General features: G+C 42.2%; 1 protein-coding gene across 3 annotated transcripts; it reads left to right on the plus strand.

The window, feature by feature from the left end:
- Nucleotides 1-360: 360 nt before the first annotated feature.
- On the plus strand, nt 361-13,847 carry ccdc125 (coiled-coil domain containing 125). 3 transcript variants are annotated; one of them, XM_022756461.1, is made up of 12 exons: nt 361-506; nt 1,708-1,978; nt 4,338-4,399; nt 4,487-4,573; nt 5,504-5,581; nt 7,235-7,320; nt 7,399-7,481; nt 7,708-7,820; nt 9,576-9,680; nt 10,281-10,431; nt 10,934-11,052; nt 12,707-13,847. In XM_022756461.1, the coding sequence occupies exons 2-12, from the start codon at nt 1,726-1,728 to the stop codon at nt 13,097-13,099; spliced, it is 1,530 nt and encodes a 509-aa protein (XP_022612182.1). In that variant the 5' UTR covers nt 361-506; nt 1,708-1,725; the 3' UTR covers nt 13,100-13,847. The 3 variants fall into 3 exon arrangements, with proteins under 3 accessions (XP_022612182.1, XP_022612174.1, XP_022612184.1); XM_022756453.1 differs by having other exon boundaries at nt 361-463; XM_022756463.1 differs by lacking the exon at nt 4,487-4,573 and having other exon boundaries at nt 361-463.
- Nucleotides 13,848-20,566: the final 6,719 nt, after the last annotated feature.

A 20,566-nucleotide genomic window follows, 5' to 3' on the forward strand; every position in this document is an offset into this window, starting at 1 on the left:
CTTAATGAATAAACATTTTGAAAATTGTGAAAAGTTTGAATAACAACGCAGAAGAGCTTTCTCTCCTCTGTCTAGGTTAAATGTGGTGTTTTAGAAGTTCTTGTAGTTTTATAAAAAAAAACAAAACAGTTTATATTATTTTTGTGACACGTTATTAAGACGACGTTCCAGCGCCGCGCTTTGGTTTATATTAGAAATGTAGGTTTATTTTGAAGGTAATGAGCGGAAGTACTGACTGGTGCTGGTTTAGCTTGACAGCAGGGATTCAGGATGTACGCGGCTGGAACAGTGGAGTGGAGTGTGTAACGCGGCTCTGAGCGGATTAATATGAAACATTCATATGAAATATAACTCGTTTAATCTCTCACATCGTGGTTAAAGGTAGTTGATTAACTTTGTTGTCGTCGGTGTCAGTGGAAACCGGAAAGAACCGAGGAACAAGTTTATTGGTTGAGAGCTACAGGTAAGAGGAAGTGAAAACAGCCAGGACTTAGGAACGTTAAAGGGTAATTTCACACTAATATATATATATATATATATATATATATTATATTATATATATATATATATATATGAGAGAGAGAGAGAATCTACAGGTTATTTCTGTTCAAATAGTGTTTGTGTTTCATCAAGTCTTAACATAAATGTTTTATTTTTTTGTTAATTTAGTCTATCCACAAATGAATCAGCTCCACACTATAGTGATCACTAATCAATACTTAGACACAGCTAGATGATACAACTGAACTCAAAATCAATGGATGATTTTTTCGATAATACTGGCCAGTTTGAATGATCAGTTTGATGTTCAGTGAAATGAATGTTTCAAATCTGCTCTTCACAGACTGAAAAAACCCTCTAAATCATGTAGTTTGTTTTTAGTTAGTTTGGAATCATCTGCTAAACAAATTAAATTGATTGATGAATTGAATCAATCTGAGAAACATCATAATGTTCTGTCACACATCTGTCCTGTCATGAAAAGTCGACTTAAGTTTAAAGGAGCACGAGTTTCAGTGTAAAAGCATGAGGTTTGTCTCTGTGAGAATAGAAACAAATAGAAACACAGTGAAAACAATATCATCTCATCTAATATATGAACATTATCAGTGTTTTGTATATTCGCTGAGCTATTTTAACACGTTTTGCCTCCTATTAATAAACAACCTGCAGCTCTGGTTAACAGACTAACCCCAACCACACAGATCCAGTGAGGCATAAGTTCACAGCAGGAACCTGGACCACAGCAAAAGGCTGCAGTTCTTGTAGGTACTGAGTAGTGGACTTATCCTGCAGAGTCCCAGACCACCAAGAAACTGTTTACTGATAAAAACCACCAGACAGGACTCTGTGTTTTCAGTAAATGTTACATTCAAAACTAGGTTTGTGAATTTTTGAGCGGAATATTTTCAGTCATGACGGACTGATTGAGATTTGTCCAGATGATCCTGAACTCTGTGAATGGAGGTTTGATCTGTGTATAGCTGCAAATCAAGCACTTTCATCACACAAAACTTATAAAAATCTAATATGATAATAAAGCAGTCCTGTCCACACTGGTCGCATATGAGAGACTTTAATGTTTAAAGTCTCTCATGGGTGGTGATTTGTATCATCTCATGCAGTAGTTCCAGGGGTAAGCGTGAAAATATATTTTAAATGTATCATTTAAATTTGAGCAAATCAATATGTTGTTTGGTTTTTCAGGCTTAACAAATCCAGGTGATGTCTGACCTGGATCAGATGCAGGAGGTCAGTGAGGCCTGCAGCCTGGATGATGACATGTTGGACGGAGACCTGGGTGATGGGGTGGGAGTCAGGTCAGCGCCCAGTTCCACTGGTAAGAGGAGCCAAAGCTTCACTGGTCTCTCAGAGACCCTGTACAGGCACAGCAGCCAGGCAGGAGAGCCAGTCCGGATCCCTGGACTGAAGACTACAGAGACCCAGCAGAGAGTGCGCTGGACGCTGCCACGCTGTGGTAAGAGTCACACCATAAAGGCTTATTTTATCTTTAACATCACGTCATGATGTTGATATATAATAAATACACAATACTCTGAAGTTTTAGATTAAAAAATAAATGTAGTTAGGAAATAATTTTTATTTATTGTTCCATTATTAAAAAAGAGTCTAATTTGGTAAATATTAGTGAACATCTTTCTATAATGTTGTTGCTCAAGGTTAGAACCTTTTAATTAACATATGTAATTCCAAATACTTACAGATGGTTTTCATATATGGAGATTTTTATGATAAGATGATTTCCCACCTGTGCTATGCAGCCAGTCCTCGTGCTGCATGTTGGGTGACTGACTGCGTGTAATGCAGAAATCACAGAGAAGTGTCATCAACTCACTGAGCTTTTTTAGCCACTTTAGCTCATAGCTTTGGTTTTTCATCACATGTAATGTTTGGGTTCAGTCTCATCATTTCCAGCTGCAGCAGCATCAGCAGCTGATTACAGAGGCAAAGGGCTCCAGCAGACCTGCAGCAGACAGTCAGTCAGAGAGCATCTGGTGAACATAGAGGAGCATTTAGCAGCTAGAGAGCCAGAGATTTCCCCCAGGAGCTTGTGGAAACCAAACACAGAGCTAACAGAGAGGGAGCGCTGGACATACACTGCATTCAGAAAGTCTTCAGACCCCTTCACTTTTATTCCATGTTGTTATGTTGCAGCTTAATGCTAAAAAAAATAAAAAGACAAAACAGAATTATAGGTTCCTCCGTTTCTCTGGATCATCTCTGAGATGTTTCTACACCTTGATTGGAGTCCAGCTGTGGTAAACTCAGCTGATTGGACATGATAAAGACACACCTGTCTATATAAGATCTCACAGCTGACAATGCAGATCAGAGCAGAAACCATGAGGAGGAAGGAACTGCTGCTGCATCATTCTGACATGAAGAAGTCTGGAACAACCAGGACTCTTCTAGAGCTGGACCCAGACTAACTGAGACATCAGGGGAGAAGAGAGGAGACCAAGAACCTGATGGTCACTCTGAGCTCCAGAGATCCTGTGTGGAGATGGAGAAACTTCCAGAAGAACAACCGTCACTGCAGCTCTCCAATGATCTGGGTTTTATGGCAGAATGTCCAGATGAAGCTTCTCCTCAGTGACAGTTTGTAAAAAAGCAGTTAAAGGATTCTGAGACTGAGAGAAACCAGATTCTCTGGTCTGATGAGACCAGGACTGAACGGTTTGGCCTCAGTTGTAATGCAGTCATGTCTGGAGGAAACCAGGCTCCACTCATCACCTGAACAACACCATCCCAACAGTGAAGCATGGTGGAGGCAGCATCCGGCTGTGGAGGGGACAGGGAGCCTGACTGACGGGAAGCTGAACAGAGCAAAGTACAGAGAGATCTTTATTGAAAACCTGGTCCAGAGCTCAAGACCTCAGACTGGGCTGAAGGTTCACCTTCCAACAGGACAGTGACCCTCAGCTCGCAACCAAGGCAACACAGGAGGTGCTCAGGCACAACTCTTTGACTGAGCCCTGACCCGAGCCCAGTCCACCATCTAGAGAGAGCTGAAAATGTCTGCCCCGCTGACGTCCCCATCAACCTGTCAGAGTCTGAGAGGCTCTGCGGAGAAGAACGACAGAAAATCCGCAAATCTGGGTGTGGAAAGAGAGTCAGACCCACGAAGACTGGAGGCTGTAATCACTGCTAATGGTGATTCTAATAGTCCTGAGGAGTGTCAGAATACACTCTTCTCTTTCCTTTTTCATAAATTTGCAAACATTTTTAAAACTCTGTTTCCTCTTCGAGATTATGGGATATTGAGTGTAGATTTAAAACATGGATTTAAATTATTTTAGCATAAAGCTGCAACATAACAACGTGTGGAAAGTGAAGGGGTCTGGAGACTTTCTCAACACCCTGTAGATCAGTGTAGAGACTCAAATAGTAACAGACGTACTGACTGAATCTGTTCACATATTTCACTCAGCAGATGTTTTCAGTTTGATCTCATCATGATTGTCATTGTGTCGTTATAGAAACACCCAGAAACAACTCTTAATTTGTCCTCCGTCTTTAATCACAGGGCAAGTGATAACATTCAGTCATTGTTTACAATCTGCATTTAACAGTGCAGGACAATTACAACACACCATGTACGAAATAAAGGAGGTGGCTCATGCAAAAGTTGTTTTTCCACAATGATGTGAAGAACTTGAACCACAAAGAGTGCTGACCCCAGAACAGTCTTTAAAGAGTCCCTCTATAAAGATGTCCCTGCTGTGACTGTATAAAGCTCCAGCTGCGTCTTACAAACACAAAGCTACACATCTTGTCTCTGCCTTCTGATGCATGAGTGACTCTGTGTGAAACAGGAGGCTCCCTGGTCGACCTGTCCAAAGACGAGCTCAGAGACAGACTGCAGGAAGCAAGTGAGGTAGGACGAATCAAACAGAACAACTGTCACTGATGTTTGTCCGCTGGACTCCTGACAAACTGACTGATGCCTCTGCTGTGTTGACAGGTGATAGACGTGTTATGCTGCGAGCTGGAGGTGGCACATCGTTACTTTGAAGGCAAATATGAAGCTCTGAAGATCCTGCAGGGAAAGGTAGAGCAACACGTGCTGAAGTACTGTGTCTTACAACAGGAATCAAGAGTGTCCAGAACCTTCTTTTTACCCAGATGGTCATAACAGCTCTTGTGACCACTTACAGTGAAGCCGTGTCCACTGGCAGACCTCCAGGTTCTTCATTTTCCAGGTGTTGCTGGAGTTTTGAGCAGCCACATCTCTGTCAGTCTCGGCCTGTGCCTAGTGCAGAAGGCCGCTGATATTTAAAATTTTTAAAAAGACCAAAACCAGCAGTGAATCTGACTTCCCTCCTCTGTCTGTAGCTCTCAGCTCCGAACCTGAAGATGATGGTCTTTCAAAAAAAATTATACAGTATATAGCTTTATTTAAAAAAAAAGACTCAGCCAAATTGAATTTAACTAGTGTGTGTGTTCATGGTGATGAAGGAACATGTCACCCAGTGTAACAGTGAGACTCACTGACGTGTTTTGAATCAGACGTATCGGTTACCCTTTGATCATATCACATCATCGTCGTCGTCTGGCTGTCATGGCAATGTAGATTTTCACATTTATGAGCACTTTAATAACCTCATATCCATGTTGACTCAGAAGTTAGCTAATGATGTCAATATCATATCCTGACTATTTGCTTTACTGTACATGAATTTCTTATAGAGTGTAAAGACTTAATGGGAGATGAGAACAATTTAGGTTTATCAGCATGAAGCTGCTGCAGATTATTTGCCCTCTAATCCTCAATGGATTTTAGTCTTGGACAGTAGTACACAGCTGCTGTTCTGCCGTCACAAAGCAAAGACTTCCTGTGAAGACCAGTCCTTCTGTCTGAAGTGTCTTTGTCTCTGAAGTGTCAGAGCAGTGGCCTTCAGTGAGAGAGAAGGAACTTACCAGTCTGAGTCTTTGCTTTGTTCGGCCACTGAACAACTGAACATGCCTCTTTCTCACACAGGCCATCCTCGACAAAGCCACGATTCACACTAAAAGTCTGCTGCAGAAGAGTGAAGAGAAGGCCAAAGCTCTGGAGAAGGTAACTGCTTCTGTCTGGTCTGTTGCTCCAGTCAGTGCAGGCTGCTCAAATAAGGGCTTGGTCTGTTTGCTTTAACATGCTTCAGCAGGTTTCTGCTCAACAGGCAGGAACTAACTGCTCTTTACCTGTTTATCAAAGACAAACGATACACCACAAGAAGTGGTGGTAAAGAGACATTTCTCTGTTTACAGTCACATCCCGACTGATTCCAGTGAATTATACAATGACAATCGGGGGTCAACTTTTTCTCCAGGGCGAAAGGGAGTCCAGTACAGCACAGGCAGAGCTTCAGTGAACTGCAGTGTTACAGTCCTTACAATGTCTTACTTGTTCAATTAAGGCTGCCAAATAAATGTGGTGGAGTAGAAGTATAAAGCACCATAAAATAGAAAATACTCAACTGATATACAAGTACCTAAAATTGTACATAAGTACAGTACTTAGAGTAATTGTACTTAATTACTTTCCACCACTGCTAATACAATTACTGAGCCTTCAGCACACACGGATTTTAATATTGTTCAATGACCCAACAGGTAAAACCCCTGAATTCCTGAGTGAAAACAAAGGGGGTGTCTGTTATAGAAGCTAATATCAAAAAGGTAAAAGACTAGCTAAACCACACAGACACACAAAGACTGTTAACATGAAATAGTGAACAAGATGAACGTATCTCTACAACTACTAATCCTCCATTGTATTCACTGTTCATGCCTGAGCACCAGTGTTTGCTAACATTAGATCATATATGGCATTTTATATTGGTGATGAAATGACAAGCTAACATTGGACATTAAAGGGCTATCAGCTAGCTAACATTATTTAGCTAAACTGTAACTTAAGACTACAGTTGGACACTAGCTAACATGAGTGTTCATCCGTAGATACTTGACACTTCAGAAACTCTGAAGGTAAGGAAGCAAAGTGTATTAAAAAAGCTAGATAGTTATCTACTGCTACTTACATTTCCCACAGTGTCTACATGACACATGGGAGCAGAGACCCTGTGGATTTATGTATGGCTACAAGTCTTTATATGTCTATCAGTAACTGAATAAATGAGGCATTAATAATAAACAGATAACAAAGAGCTCAGAAACAAACAGATGGATGAAGATGATCTTTGACTGATAAAATGAACTGATCACTTGTTTGATAATGTAGAAATATAGTATGTGTTTCAGACTTACTATCCAACATCCGAAGGAGTGAAATTTGGCCTCCTGCAAAGCTTTATCTCAGAGCTGAACCCCTTTCAGTCAGACCCAAAGTGGTTGTTTCAGTGCTGGCTTCACACATGGCTCTCCCTCACCTGATGCTGTGTGTGCTAGCTCGTATCTAAACAAATGGACATGAATCCATGGAGCCAACCTGCCTTGTGTCAACAGTCCAGACTGGTGGTGGTGGTGTGATGGTGTGGGGAATGTTTTCTTCTTAATACCAGTCAGTCATGGTCTGAATGTCTCAGTCTGAGTATTGTTACTGACCATGTTCATCATCTTCTAATGGCTTCTAGCAGGATAATGCTCCATGTCACAAAGCTAAAGTGGTCACAAACTGGTTTCACCAACATGACAGTGAGTTCAGTGAACCTCATTGAGTGTAAATACTAGATAAAATGTGATCATGATCTGCTGCCTCCGTCTCCTGCAGGAGGTGAACAGTTTGCAGTGGGAGCTCAGCTTCAACCAGGTCCAGATGAAGAAGTCTGACCAGTCCTGGGAGCAGAAACACAACAGGTCAGATTTACTCCACTTTCACTCAATGTCTGTGGGATTCTTCCTGGGTTATATTGTAACCTTATTGTTGTTTTTCAGGATTGTGAGTGAGAACAAGACTCTGACTGACAACCTGCAGGACAGAGAGAGTGAGATCCAGCAGCTCCGAGCAGAGAATTATGGTAAATTCTGAATAATGTAGATGAATGAGAAGTGACCTAAACATGTCCACACATATTATCTCCACATGTGAAGTCACTGGAGCAGAGTTAATGAACCTCACACAGCTCCTAGCTCCAAGAGATTGACACAGTCTTTTTCCAGCATTTTTAAATGCATCTTGTGGTCTCAGTCATCATAATGTGTGTGTGAATGTGTGTGTGTGTGTGTGTGCGTGTGTGCGTGCAGCTCTGAGTCGGCAGTGTGTGGAGCTTCTCTCCATGTTGAATGTGAAGGAGCAGAGAACTTACCAAGGAACCAAACCTCAGTACAGCCCAGAGAGAGACGCAAGTGTCCTGGAGGTGAGAGAGCATCAGTCAATATTATAAAGAGAGAGAGAGAGAGAGAGAGAGAATATTTGTAGTCAGGTCATGTATTAGGACCAAGACTTTACCTTCAGATCAGTGACCTCACACACTGAGCACATTCTCCTGGTCATGTTTTTAGTGTGTTTGTTTGGGGAAGTTATGCTGACCTCATATCCAGGTCTTTAACTGGATAAATGATATACTATGTGTAAAGCACAGCAGGCTTTTAGCACAGCTGTTACCAACATGTGGCCATTTACTGCATAAAGCAGCTACATTGATAATAATTCCTCCACTGTGAGAAGCTTCTTTTTCTCACCTGCCTTCATTCAAGAACAGTTATGGACATTATTATATTTTTTACCTGAAATATAATGTTAATAAGACTTTATTTTTATAGCACTTTTCAATACAAGTAACAAAGGGCATCACGAGTCAAACAGAAAACATCCCAACAAATCAAAATAAAATGTAAATGAAATTAAAAAGATATCATATGATAAAAGATTTTTTTATATATATAAAAAAATAGTTAATATTTCCTTATAAACTGTTTTGCTGTGGCCCCCTGGTGGGCTGCAAAGATATTGGAAGGAGTTTAAAAACTCCTTCCATTGTTTTTTTTTATCACTGTGATGAGCCATTGTGGAGACTGTGGAACTTCCTACATGATTCTCCTGCTCTCAGTTCAGTCCTGAATGTTTGATCTTTATATATTAAAATAAAAAGTTCTGTGTTGAGGCATATTTCATCTGTTGAATAAATCTCAGATTGAAAACTGACATGAAATTATGTGCATAAGGTCTCTCTCACTTTTACTTAAAGTTATAATATGTAACTTTTGCACATTAAAATGTCTAAAAATGACTAGACAAATGTTTCCACTAATTCTCAAGCCTAGAGAAATATGTCATTTTAATCATGGTAACACTCCGTGTCCTTTGGTTGACTGTCAATTACATCATACCCTCTATGCGCATGGGTCGTTGTGTTTGTCTGACAGAAGCTTAAAATGGACTTTCATCTAGTTTAAAGCCACATACACTTTTTACACCTTGGTGGTTTTCAGCTCTATATTTGAACCAGATGAAGTATTTTAGTCATCGGACGTCTGGATCTGAAGTTATCAGAGAAACAAGCTGAGGAAATGTTAGACAGCTCAGCTCCCAGCTGCTGGAGACGTCCTGTCCTGTGTCACTGAAGAGCGTCAGTGAATCTTTTCTTTTTAAGCAAAAATGCTTTATTCGTTTACTGGTTCTCATCCCCTGGTGTGTTTGTTGTGGAGAGGAGGACACCTCTGTGGATAATTCAGCTGCTGGTAAAAACCTGCTGAACGTCTGCTTCATAAGTTATCAGAGAAACAGTCAGAACAAAGGTTAGCATCAATCTCAGCTCCAGCTCTTCCCTGAGTCTCTGTCCTCCGTACAGCGTCGCTCAAACACTGACTTTAAATGTCAAACTGCTTCATTCAGTGTTTTTAACAGTTAGAATCTGTTTGATTTCCTGAACCACTGACACTGAAGGAATCCAAACCAGGAGAAGCTTACAGCAATGGTGGTGAAGACAACAACTCCCATGATCCCATGTTCTTTCATGATGTCACCGAACACCGTCTTTTCTTATTGTTTTGATTGAGAGACGCCTAGAGGCAGAAGTGACATACTGTGCGTTTAATGTTTATATAAGTAAGTTGCTCTTTTGCAGGGGAGTTGATCTAGTAGTGGTATTCATCTTCTCTTTGTGTTGCAGCTGGCAGTGTTGGGGGCCTGTCGGTGTTTTGGAGTTGCAGAAGCATGTCCATGCAGTCGAACTGCTGCTGCCAGCAGGAAGCAGCTCGTACAGCTGCAGCAGGAGGTAAACCACATCCAACCACTTCACCTGTGCTGAGCTCAGAACATCACTGATGTTCCTCTCTTCTTTATCTCAGGTGTAATAAAAACTGTTTACAGCAAGGTTTCAACCTTACAAGGTTTCAAACCAATGTCCTGACAACAGGAGCTGAGAAAAGTGTTTCTAACATCTTTAGCTAACGTTAGCTCATCTCACTGTCACTGTCAATCGGTCGAGTTCGTATGAACAGCAGCTTTATGGATCACCCTCACTTTACTGCAACAGAAGAGAAAACAGTGGATGTGAGTGACTGTAGAGGAAACTCTGCATAACAGCTCAGATGTTTGTTGAGTCTTTTTGGTGACCTCTGACCTTTCTGGCCAGCATGTCTTCACTACACGACCCCATTTTACCCATGACATAATTTCATAAGGCCCACATATTTGTAATTTTAAACACTTTTGAAAATAAATTGATATTTAATGTCTCTGTTTCTAAACCCAGAAGAAAGATTTACCTGGAGCACAGTTACCTTCTAGTTTTTTCAAGTGCCTCTCATTCCTCTGGATCATCTTTGAGATGATTCTGCCGTGTAATGTAAATCTGTGTGTGTTTGTTTTCCAGCTTGATGCTCAGCGGTCGAGGAGAGAGGAGGCAATGATGGTCGCGGACGCTTTTCGTATCGCCTTTGAGCAGCAGCTGAGGAAACGAAGTGAACACTTCCTGCTGCTGGCTGAGGCCAACATCCTGAAATCACATCACTACAAGGCTGAAGGTGAGTCTGTTACATCACATCAAACTGGACAGTTCAGTCATCCCTCGAGCAGTAACCAGCCCTGAATTTGAGGTGTAGTTCTCACATGGTACCAGTGGTGCGTGGTGACCTCAACAGATAAGCAAGCAGAGAAGAAGAAGAAGAAGACCCTCTGATCTGACAGTGAACATATCACATGTGAAGCATAGAGGAAATCACTTCTATGGTTGTTCAGAATATTTATTCAGTATCTTTGTAATTGATGTCTGTTTTTTGCTTTAACTAACCTGCTGAGTTCCTGATGACAATATGACACCTGGAACTAAAGTTGTTAAAATGAAATGGGATTTATAAATTCATTCAGGTGTACTTTCCCCGCATGTGGAAGGATGACAGAAACATGTCTCTAAAATAAACACAGGGAATGATGGTCTCTGTCTCTGAAGCTGAAGTGAGTAATCCTTGATTTGAGTTCCACCATGATTCCCAAAGGCTTGGAGAAACATCTGTCTTTTCCTTCCAGGTGCTAACAGGAGTCCTTTAATCAGTGTCAGCCAGAGACTGAGAGGATTGCTGCCTTCCGGTCTGGACTTGAAGATGCCTGATGATCTTCTGGAGACTCTCTACAGACTGCTGGACTTGGTCAGTAACTCCTCTGACATCTGTAGACCTGTTGTCTAGAGATCTGGGGGTGTATTACAGAAACTTCCTGAAGGTTTTTTTTTTTTCCCAGTTTGGTATCACAGAAGCAAATCCTGACTCACTTCAGGAACTCTGTCTCATCTCAGGTTAGGAAATCCTAAAAACTCAAACCAACATTGCTCATCAACTTTTATGTCTGTTACCTAGCAACCAATGCTACTTTTCTCATCTCATGAAGCACATCCGTCAGTTGCACCGCAGCTGGTAGAGCCTCATCTCACCACAGCTGGTCGTAGCTGCTCGGCTACCTGCAGGATCATGTCTGTATCTACCAATGGGTCGCGAGTCTCTCAGTGGATCAAAGCTCGGCCTGCTGACTGTGTAAAAGCAATAACAGAGCAGTGATATGGACGAAACAAGTGGGCTAAGAGGTGGAAAAGTGAAAGCCATCCTAAAGTTAACTAGTTTACTTAACTAGTTCCTAACATGTTGTCTGACCACATCTAAAGGCAGGAGCTAAATGGCTACACATGGAGACAGGTCTTCCTCTGCTTCTGCTTCTGCTTCCTCCTGTTAGAGAGAGTGTTTCAATGTGTCCTGCTGCCTCCTGGTTTTCAAGGTCACAACAATTAGTTGTACAAATGGGAATAATGGAGAACATTTTCAGACATGAATGAGGATGATCTTGGTTATAGGAGTTATAGGAGTAATTGTGTGAAGTATGAACACAGAGAGGCTGAGGGGCGACCTGATGGCCCAATCGTTAGGGCGCATTCCACATGGGCTCAAATGCCCTGAGCAGCGAGTCCCAGGTTTGACTCCAGAACCGACCAGACCATTTGCTGCAGGTCATTCCTCTACTCTCTACCTGGATTTCCTGTGGTCAAAAAAATGGTTGTTGTGATTGTAGTTTAACCAATCAGCCAAGTTGCAGGAAACATGGTCACAGTCTCTCCTTCCTGGGTTATAGCACTGAATAATGGCCACAAGTGTTTTTGCAGAACATTATGATGTCACACTGAAGTTGACCTTTGACCTTCTGGGTATAAAATGTTATCACTTAATTTTATCCTTATAGATATTTGAGTTAGATTGTGTCATAATTAGTGAATGAATGTGTGAGTTATGGCCATAAAAAAAGGGTCACAGTGTGACAGAAGTAAAGAAATACCCTCTGGGTGTTCCCGATATATGGCATTCACAAGAGCGTGAGATCACAATGACCTTGACCTTTGACCTTTGAACACCAAAGTCTCATCAGTCCTCAGGAATGGGATGGACGTACGTACGTAAAACAACATGCCCCCGGCTCTGGCTGTCGCCGGCGTGGAGGCATAAAAACAGAGAGGCAGAGAGATAAGGCCAAACCCTGCTTACCTTCACACCGTACACCTGGCCAATAACTGGGTCTGTTTCAGAAATGTAAAATAATTGTCAGATGCTGTTAAACAACCCGAGAAGCACTTTATTTGAAGCACACTCACACATGCTCGGTCGTGGTTGTCAGTAGTGGTAGGAAATCTCATGCATCTGATTCATTCATGTGTTGATGATCTGAAACGTTTCTCACTGTCTGGCATAAACTGACAGTTGACTGGTGTTTGTTTGTGGACTTGATGAAGCTAATGCTCTGACATGGTGTTTCCTGCTGCAGCTGAATGATAAGGAGGAGGCCCTGGCCCACCAGAGGAAGGTGAGCATCATGCTGGCTCACAGTGCTGAGGAGCTGCAGAGACAGCTGCACCTAGACTCACCCTGCCAGCCGTCGGATCCACCAGAGTCCAGCATCCCATCAAAGCAACAAGACCCATCAAAGAGTCAGAGCCAGTCTCAGCAATCAGCTAAAAAATCAGAGTCCGACGTCCAAGCAGAGCAACAACCGGAGCTGTCGGTCTCCCAGCTCCAGCTAGAAGAACCACCATGTCTGTCTGAGTCCAGGACTGAACCACAGGAGCTGCCAGACCCATCACAGACCAGAGTCCAGCTCCTGTCTAACCACAAGAGCCGTGAGTCTGAAATCCAACAGTCAGACCAATCAGAGTCCTGATCCACCAGACTCCAGACCTCAGCCACAGCAGCCAGGGTTTGACCGTGAGAGAAAGAAGCAAGACCTGGATGTAGCATGTGTCATGTCACACTGAGGCTGAATGTGGAGGGATGTGATTGGGCCTGACCGCTCACTGCTGTCCCAGCACCCAGATGTGGTCCTGAGAGAGGAAGAGTAGGGACAGGCTGAGACCTTCAGCCCACAAACGTCTCCACTACGTCTCACAAACAGTTTTTTACTGCGATATTCAGATCAGGAAAAACACACGAAGCAGCTGAAGATACTGTCCATCCATCAGTTTCCAAACCTGAGGGGAAGTTTCTGGACTAGCTGATACTGATGTAAAATAAATCATGGTTCAGTTTGAAAGTCAACAGTGAATACCAGTGACAGTTTACCCAGTCATGTGACCACAGCAGGAGCAGGAAGAGTTCCTGTCAATGTCTGAGTGACTTGATAACTTCATGTACAGTATGTGTTTATTAGGAAACAGAGAGGTGGTGTGACGTTGGAAGAATGTTCTGGGGAAGACGAGCAGATGGATGAGTTTATAAAATGTTTTACGTGATTGATTTTTGTTCTTAACCACAGCTACCTCCAGCCGTGTCAATCACACACTCAGTTCATCAGCTCTGATGTTCCCTCTACTGAACTGTGCACGTCACAGAATCACCATTACAATGTAAATTAGACACTGTTTGATTATTAATGAATATTTTATTTAGCAGGTGATAAATTCATATGTAACTTGTGCTTAAACAAACAAACAGGACACAGTGGTGAACAGGCTGTGGCTTGTTTTTTGTCTATTACAGTTTTTTTTTTACAGTTGCTAAAACACATTTCTTGAAACTGTCAATGCGTTACTCTAAACTGTAAAAACTACATTCACCAAACTTCTTCTTATAAAATCAAACAATCACCTCATCATACACAAAGACAATCAAAATACAAACACTACGATCATTCCTCACACACTACAGAGAAAAATGTGTTCAGAGCATGTAGCTCCAGAAATGTTTATTGTTTGTAATAGAGTAAAGGCATTTTATGTTTTCTAAAAAAAATATTCACGACTCAGTAACAGTTACAGTATTACCGCCTGTAAGTTCTGTAAGTAATGACGTATTGACTGTCTGGATTCAGAACTTACAAACAGCAAAACTTCAGTAGCAAAAGGCAAAAAACCACAGGCTGATCCAACTCCTGATGTGACTCAGTAGTGTGTGTGGCCCCCGTGTGCCTGTTTGCACTCCCGACAACATCTGGACATGCTCCTGATGAGTCGGCGGATGGTGTCCTGGGGGATCTCCTCCCAGACCTGGATCAGGGCATCAGTGAGCTCCTGTGACAGTCTGTGGCGGTACTTGGCGGCGTAGGATGCTCCGATACATAACGTCCCATAGGTGCTCACGTGAGGGCCAGTCAATGGCATCAATGCCTTCGTCATCTAGGAACTGCCTACACACTCTGGCCACATGAGGCCGGGCGTGGTCCTGCAGCAGGAGGAACCCAGGGCCACTGCACCAGTGTAAGGTGCTAACCTGCTCTCACCTTTGAAGAGAACTGGGTGACAATGGTGGACCTGCCAATTCTGGTGTTGTCTGGTGAATGCCAATCGAGCTGCACAGCGCTGGGCTGTGAGCACAGGTCCCACTAGAGAATGTCGGGCCCTCATGCCACCCTCTGTTTGGAGTCTGTTTCTGACAGTCAGAAACATGCACACCAGTAGCCTGCTGGAGATCATGTGCTCCTCCTGTTCCTCCTCTAGACTACCTGGACTACCTGTGCAACCTGATTGGGCTGCAGGTACCGCCTCATGCTACCAGTAGTGACAAGGACACTAGCAAAACACAGAACTAGAGAAGAATCAGTCAGGACAGATCAGGAGAGAGCAACTGGGGGGGTTGTCTTGCTTTTGCCTCTCCATTGCACCTGTTGTCACTTTCATTTGCACCAAAGCAGGTGAAACTGATTCACAATCACTTGTGCTTCCTAAATGGACAGATTAATATCCCTGAAATTTCACTGACTTGATGTTATATTGTGATGATTAAATCTTCCCTTCATTTTTTTGAGCATAAACTGGAAGCAGGTGTTTTCACTGGACTGGCAGATCTTGTTACTTGTAGATGAGGATCATGAGATAATTATTTTATAGTCTTCAGCCACCAACAATATCTCTTTTATGTGTTTGTTTGCTTTTTCTTATTTGGGCGAACTCTACCTTAATTTAACCACAGAATGGTGTGTTCCTCTAGATGACAGTGAGGTTCTGTGATAGCATGTTGTACAGGAAGTGACCAACAGAGAGCAGTGTTTGTCTGCACAAACCAGAGTGGCTGCTGTCAGTGCACATACAGTGAAAACCATCACAGTGCATCATCTGATCCATCTGTGTAGCTTTGTGTTACTCAGCATCGATAGAATAACAGAACAAACATCCAAAGGATCCAGGATCCAGATTCTGACAGGATCCAGACTCTGACAGGATCCAGATTCTGACAGGATCCAGATTCTGACAGGATCCAGTCTCTGACAGGATCCAGTCTCTGACAGGATCTAGACTCTGACAGGATCCAGATTCTGACAGGATCCAGACTCTGACAGGATACAGTGTTTTCATGAATTACTTTTAATACTCATAATGATTTATATTTTTCATTTTTTGGCTGGTCCAGTGCTTCGTCCCCAACTGTCCATGACTAAGTGACTGAGTGATAGAGTTGAGTTTGTGATGAAGTTACACCATTGGTCGGCAGAGTGTTGCACTTCTCTTTTGGCTGTTGCTGCAGCGGTTTGTTACGCAGACAGAGGCTGTCTCTCTGTGAGAGAGACACAATAAGAAAGAAAGAAAGTTGGTTTCTTCTAACTGTCTCTCTGAGCGATCATGTTACAGTAAACACAGCTGAAATCACAGCTCAGTCTTTGTCTTTCATTTATGTGTTTGGTGATTTTTGTCAGACGACGTCTCAGTTATAAAATCAGGATTTGTCCAGACATAGACTAGATTTAGATCTGGTCTTGTTCATACAACTACTCTTCACTTTGAGCAACATCTAAAAAAACGACATCAAAGCTTACAGGTTTTGAAGAGACCACTGTCCACAGTGACACACCCCAACAACATAAAATCTTCACCTTTTTTCCTTTTGGCAACAATAAAACTGAATCACAGCTTCGAACATATAAACCAACTACGCCACTGTCACATGACTTCAACATCAACACTGCTAAATTTCAACTTGTAGTTTGATTTACTTACAAAGCTAGTAACAGTTTGTAAGAGCGTGAGTATAATCTTAACGAGGCTGTGCAGGTGGACTGGTGAGTAGATGAGTGTTCATGCTCTCTGTGATGATGTTTAACGTCCCCGACAACTTCTGCAGTCTCATTCAGACACTTGTTAACAACCGGCCTTTTTTAAGAGATGCAAAAGCTGAAAGGAATCAGGGCCGGGGTATTTACTGATGTATTTTATGTCATAGAATAAAACGTGAAAATGCCTTGAGTTTGTGTTTGACCACAGACCCTATTTCAGTCATCTAACCAAAGAGGTGTTCAAACTAGGATTACCGTCTCATTGTCTGCCTCCGCCATTCAGACTAGTTTCAGGTTACATCCCTGTTTGTCCAGAGTCATATAGAATATGAACCATTTTTATGGCACTTGGTCTGTGTGAAGTCTTGAGTTATGGCTAAAAGTGTTTAGTGAGGTCACACTGACCTGACTTTTGTCCAATGCCAAAATCTACTCAGTTCATCCTTGAATCCAAGTGAATGTTTGTCCCAAATCTGAAGCAGTTCCGTTAAGGTGTTAGTGGCTTAATTCTTGATTCCCCCTCCGCACAAATGGACTGTTCCAAATACCGATTCACAGTATAGGACGAGCAAGAGCCCACATGAACACAACATAGACATACATACATCCTAACGTAGCCCCTCCATCATAAAGGGGTGGGTATATTGACACCAACCAATAGCATGGAAGCAATGGTGGTCCAAGCAGCTTAAGATGCTCCAAACTGCTGTGTTAACACGGCATTTTCTGTACACATTATGTATGTATCAACGCAGACATCAAAATAGACATTTTGAACCACACACACACACACACACACACACACACACACACACAAAACCAACAAATGGTCAAATCCTTCTAGTGCTGCTGTGAACGCTCTTCCCTCTGAAGTCAATAAGACAAATGCGGATCATCACAGGTCACCAGTCACACCAGCAGTGACTGGATTCCTTTAATCAGCTGCACAGTTCCTTAACTGATACACAGGGAGTGAAGTGCAGGACCGTGTCCACTGGATCATTTTCACTGGCCACATCTGCCCCATTAGCTTTAGATAATGGCAAAGCTTTTCACACTTGGAATGGTGCACGAGCCACCGGATCCATTTGCATCTTTAGGCCTTGAAGCGCTCAGCATCACTGATTGCAGGCATTTTGGGAATTGGACTGACAGCGAGGGGATACACAGAATGAGCAGTGAACAGCAACAGCAGCTCAGGCCAATGACCAAACACATTCATAAATGTCAATTTGCTGTATGCTCAGTGTTAGTAATATCAGTGTGTGGCAGCATTTAGTGAGTGGAAATGACTGATGTGGAACTGCTGGGGAAAGGAACTGTCAGGAGGCTATTATGTGATTATTTTTAGTGGAAACTTATGATTGTCTTTGGAGGGAAAATATATCACCAGCTGTGTTTCATTGGAAATAGTGCGCAAATACTTTCCTCATTCCTTCCATTTAACCTCTTTTTCTTTTTCAGATTTCCTTTTTTCAAAAGCTTTAAATCACCAAAAAAACATATTCCTACACTGACAGCTCCACAATGTTCAAACCCAAATCTCTGTGTTCTGTCTGTCTGACTCGACCATTAAATCAACAAGAGCAATGTGACAGAAAACTAAAAATAACTTAGAGTTTCTGATGTTTCAGACTGAGCCCACTGGCAGCAGGGCCTGGTCCCTCTCATCATCACTGTCTTGTGTGTTGTATCTTCAGTACTTTAATCAAATATTTCTATAATTTTTTTTCAGGTTTTTGATTATTTAATTGAGAGCATCCTAACTCACTGCATCTAGGTCTGCTACAGGAACTGTACACAGTTTCTGCAGAGAATACTGAGAACGCAGACACACATACGTAAACGTTGCTTTGGCCGCTGGATTGAACGCCAACATCGCCGCCATATTAGACCGGGCTAGACTGCCATGTTAACAAGCACAAGTAAACGGAGGAGCTGCAGTTTTTCTGGATAAAAAGCACAATGACGTTTATATTTCTTGACTGTTTTTTGACAAAACTTTTATTTTTACTCTACATAGATAAATAAATGAATAGATATATAAAATATCATGTACATACAGTGCATTCAGAAAGTATTTTTTTATTTTTACAATTTTTTACATTGTTATTTTGTTCTCCCTCTGCAAGTTTCTCCATCTCCACACAGGATCTCTGGAGCTCAGAGTGACCATCAGGTTCTTGGTCTCCTCTCTTCTCCCCTGATGTCTCAGTTAGTCTGGGTCCAGCTCTAGAAGAGTCCTGGTTGTTCCAGACTTCTTCATGTCAGAATGATGCAGCAGCAGTTCCTTCCTCCTCATGGTTTCTGCTCTGATCTGCATTGTCAGCTGTGAGATCTTATATAGACAGGTGTGTCTTTATCATGTCCAATCAGCTGAGTTTACCACAGCTGGACTCCAATCAAGGTGTAGAAACATCTCAGAGATGATCCAGAGAGACGGAGGAACCTGAGCTAAATTTACAGAGTCATATGTCAATGTGATAGTTCAGTTTTTGATTTTTAATCCAGTTGAGAAAAATCCTAAAATTCAGTTTTGTGATTATGGAGTGTTGAGTGTAGATTGATGTGGGAATAATATTTATTTGAGCATAAAACTGCAACATAGCGTGATAAAAGACCCTCTGAATGCACTATGTGTGTGTGTGTGTGTGTGTGTATATATATATATATATATATATGTATATATATAATTTATTTATTTATCTCTTACCTTAATGTCGTTGCCAGTCCATCCACTGCACTGATGAAGGCAGTGAGATCAAAAGCTCCAGAAAAAGATAGTAAATGGACCTTGAGTTAAGATGTTTTTTCTTTGTGCCAAATTACTTTAGATTCTGTTGAGAGTTTACTAAAACTATTAGTTTACTAAAACTGTTGCTCATTTATTTTCTAAACTGTATAGACATTTTTTTCTGTAAAATAACTCTTAACTATAGTAACTGTAGTGTAATAGAAACTATATTTCTCCTTTGAACTGTAGTAAAGTAATGTAACATTTGATTAAAATATGTACCTTAAAACTGCTTAAATACAGTCCTTGAGTAAAAGTCCTTTCAGCTGTTGTACTGGTTTGCAGGGTGTTGTCTATAGAAACACTGGGACATTGTTAAAATGTTAAAATTGTTAAAATGTGATTCAGTGAGTTGGAACCTTTCTTCTTGTTTTTTTTGTTTTTTTTAAAATGTAGTCACAGAGTGGTGCAACAGGATCTAAGAGTTTAACATCTAATTCCATTTAAATGTCACATTATCCCACATTATCACATGGAAGCAAGTAAGTGTGTTGTAATGTGACTTTTGTTCATGTTCTTTGTGTCAGATGCAATGTGCCGCGGGTGCGTCTGAAAGGCAGACCACAGGCAGACCCACCTCAGCTCTGTGGGTCACAGCCCCTCTGCGCCTTCGCACCCAGCCGGCAGGAACAAAAGCAGAGCCGCACAGTGGACCCAGTCTGCAGTCAGGGGCTTTTTGGGCCGCCTGCCTCCCCAGGGCACTTTATTTGGGGCAGCCGGAGCCTCCAGGACTTTTTATTTTTTGCTCTTTGGAAAATATTGACACTCCCTGAGCTCTCAACCCAACACCATTGATTGGAGCTTAAGCTTCACGGCCAGACCACGACCAAAGCTGCTCCATAGTATTGGCGTGATTAATTAAAAAGAAAATGGTTTTTAGTATGGCTGGCTGCATGGAGAGTGGCAGCAGCAGAGAGCAGGGGGAGGGGGTGGCGCACACACAGACACAGTCACACACATACACACAAACACAAGCTGATTGGCACGCTGCAGTGACTGTGGGGTGAGGGGAGGTGTATGAAAAACATTAACCCACAATGCACTGCTGAGTTTTGACAGATCCCTGCTCCGGGGCTGCTGAATTTATGAGCCATTACTCCTGCCGGCCCGGGATCTAGTTGGTGCATTATGTTCCATGTCATCCGCCATTAGTGGAGTAGTGACTGACATCCATTGAGAAAGCCAATGCTCTCTGACACAGGCTGGCTGATAGGGCCAGCGTGGCATGCTCGGAGTAGGATACAGCCGCATTGTTGTTGTGTTTCCAGGCCCCCCTTCTCTTTTCCTTGTGCATCCAGTCGAGTTCATGCCTGCAGTAATCAGGGGACAATACTGCAGCCTCCAAGCCCTCA

This window comes from Seriola dumerili, unplaced genomic scaffold, assembly GCF_002260705.1.
Source record: "Seriola dumerili isolate Sdu_G_001 unplaced genomic scaffold, Sdu_1.0 BDQW01000017.1, whole genome shotgun sequence".
NCBI lineage: Eukaryota > Metazoa > Chordata > Actinopteri > Carangiformes > Carangidae > Seriola > Seriola dumerili.

Bases quoted from the DNA above. Each gene is read 5' to 3' on its own strand.
- ccdc125 (XM_022756461.1), top strand. From the start codon at position 1,726: ATGTCTGACCTGGATCAGATGCAGGAGGTCAGTGAGGCCTGCAGCCTG. The intron at 5,582-7,234 runs GTAACTGCTTCT...CGTCTCCTGCAG, and splicing joins AGGCCAAAGCTCTGGAGAAG to GAGGTGAACAGTTTGCAGTG. The intron at 7,482-7,707 runs GTAAATTCTGAA...GTGTGCGTGCAG, and splicing joins GCTCCGAGCAGAGAATTATG to CTCTGAGTCGGCAGTGTGTG.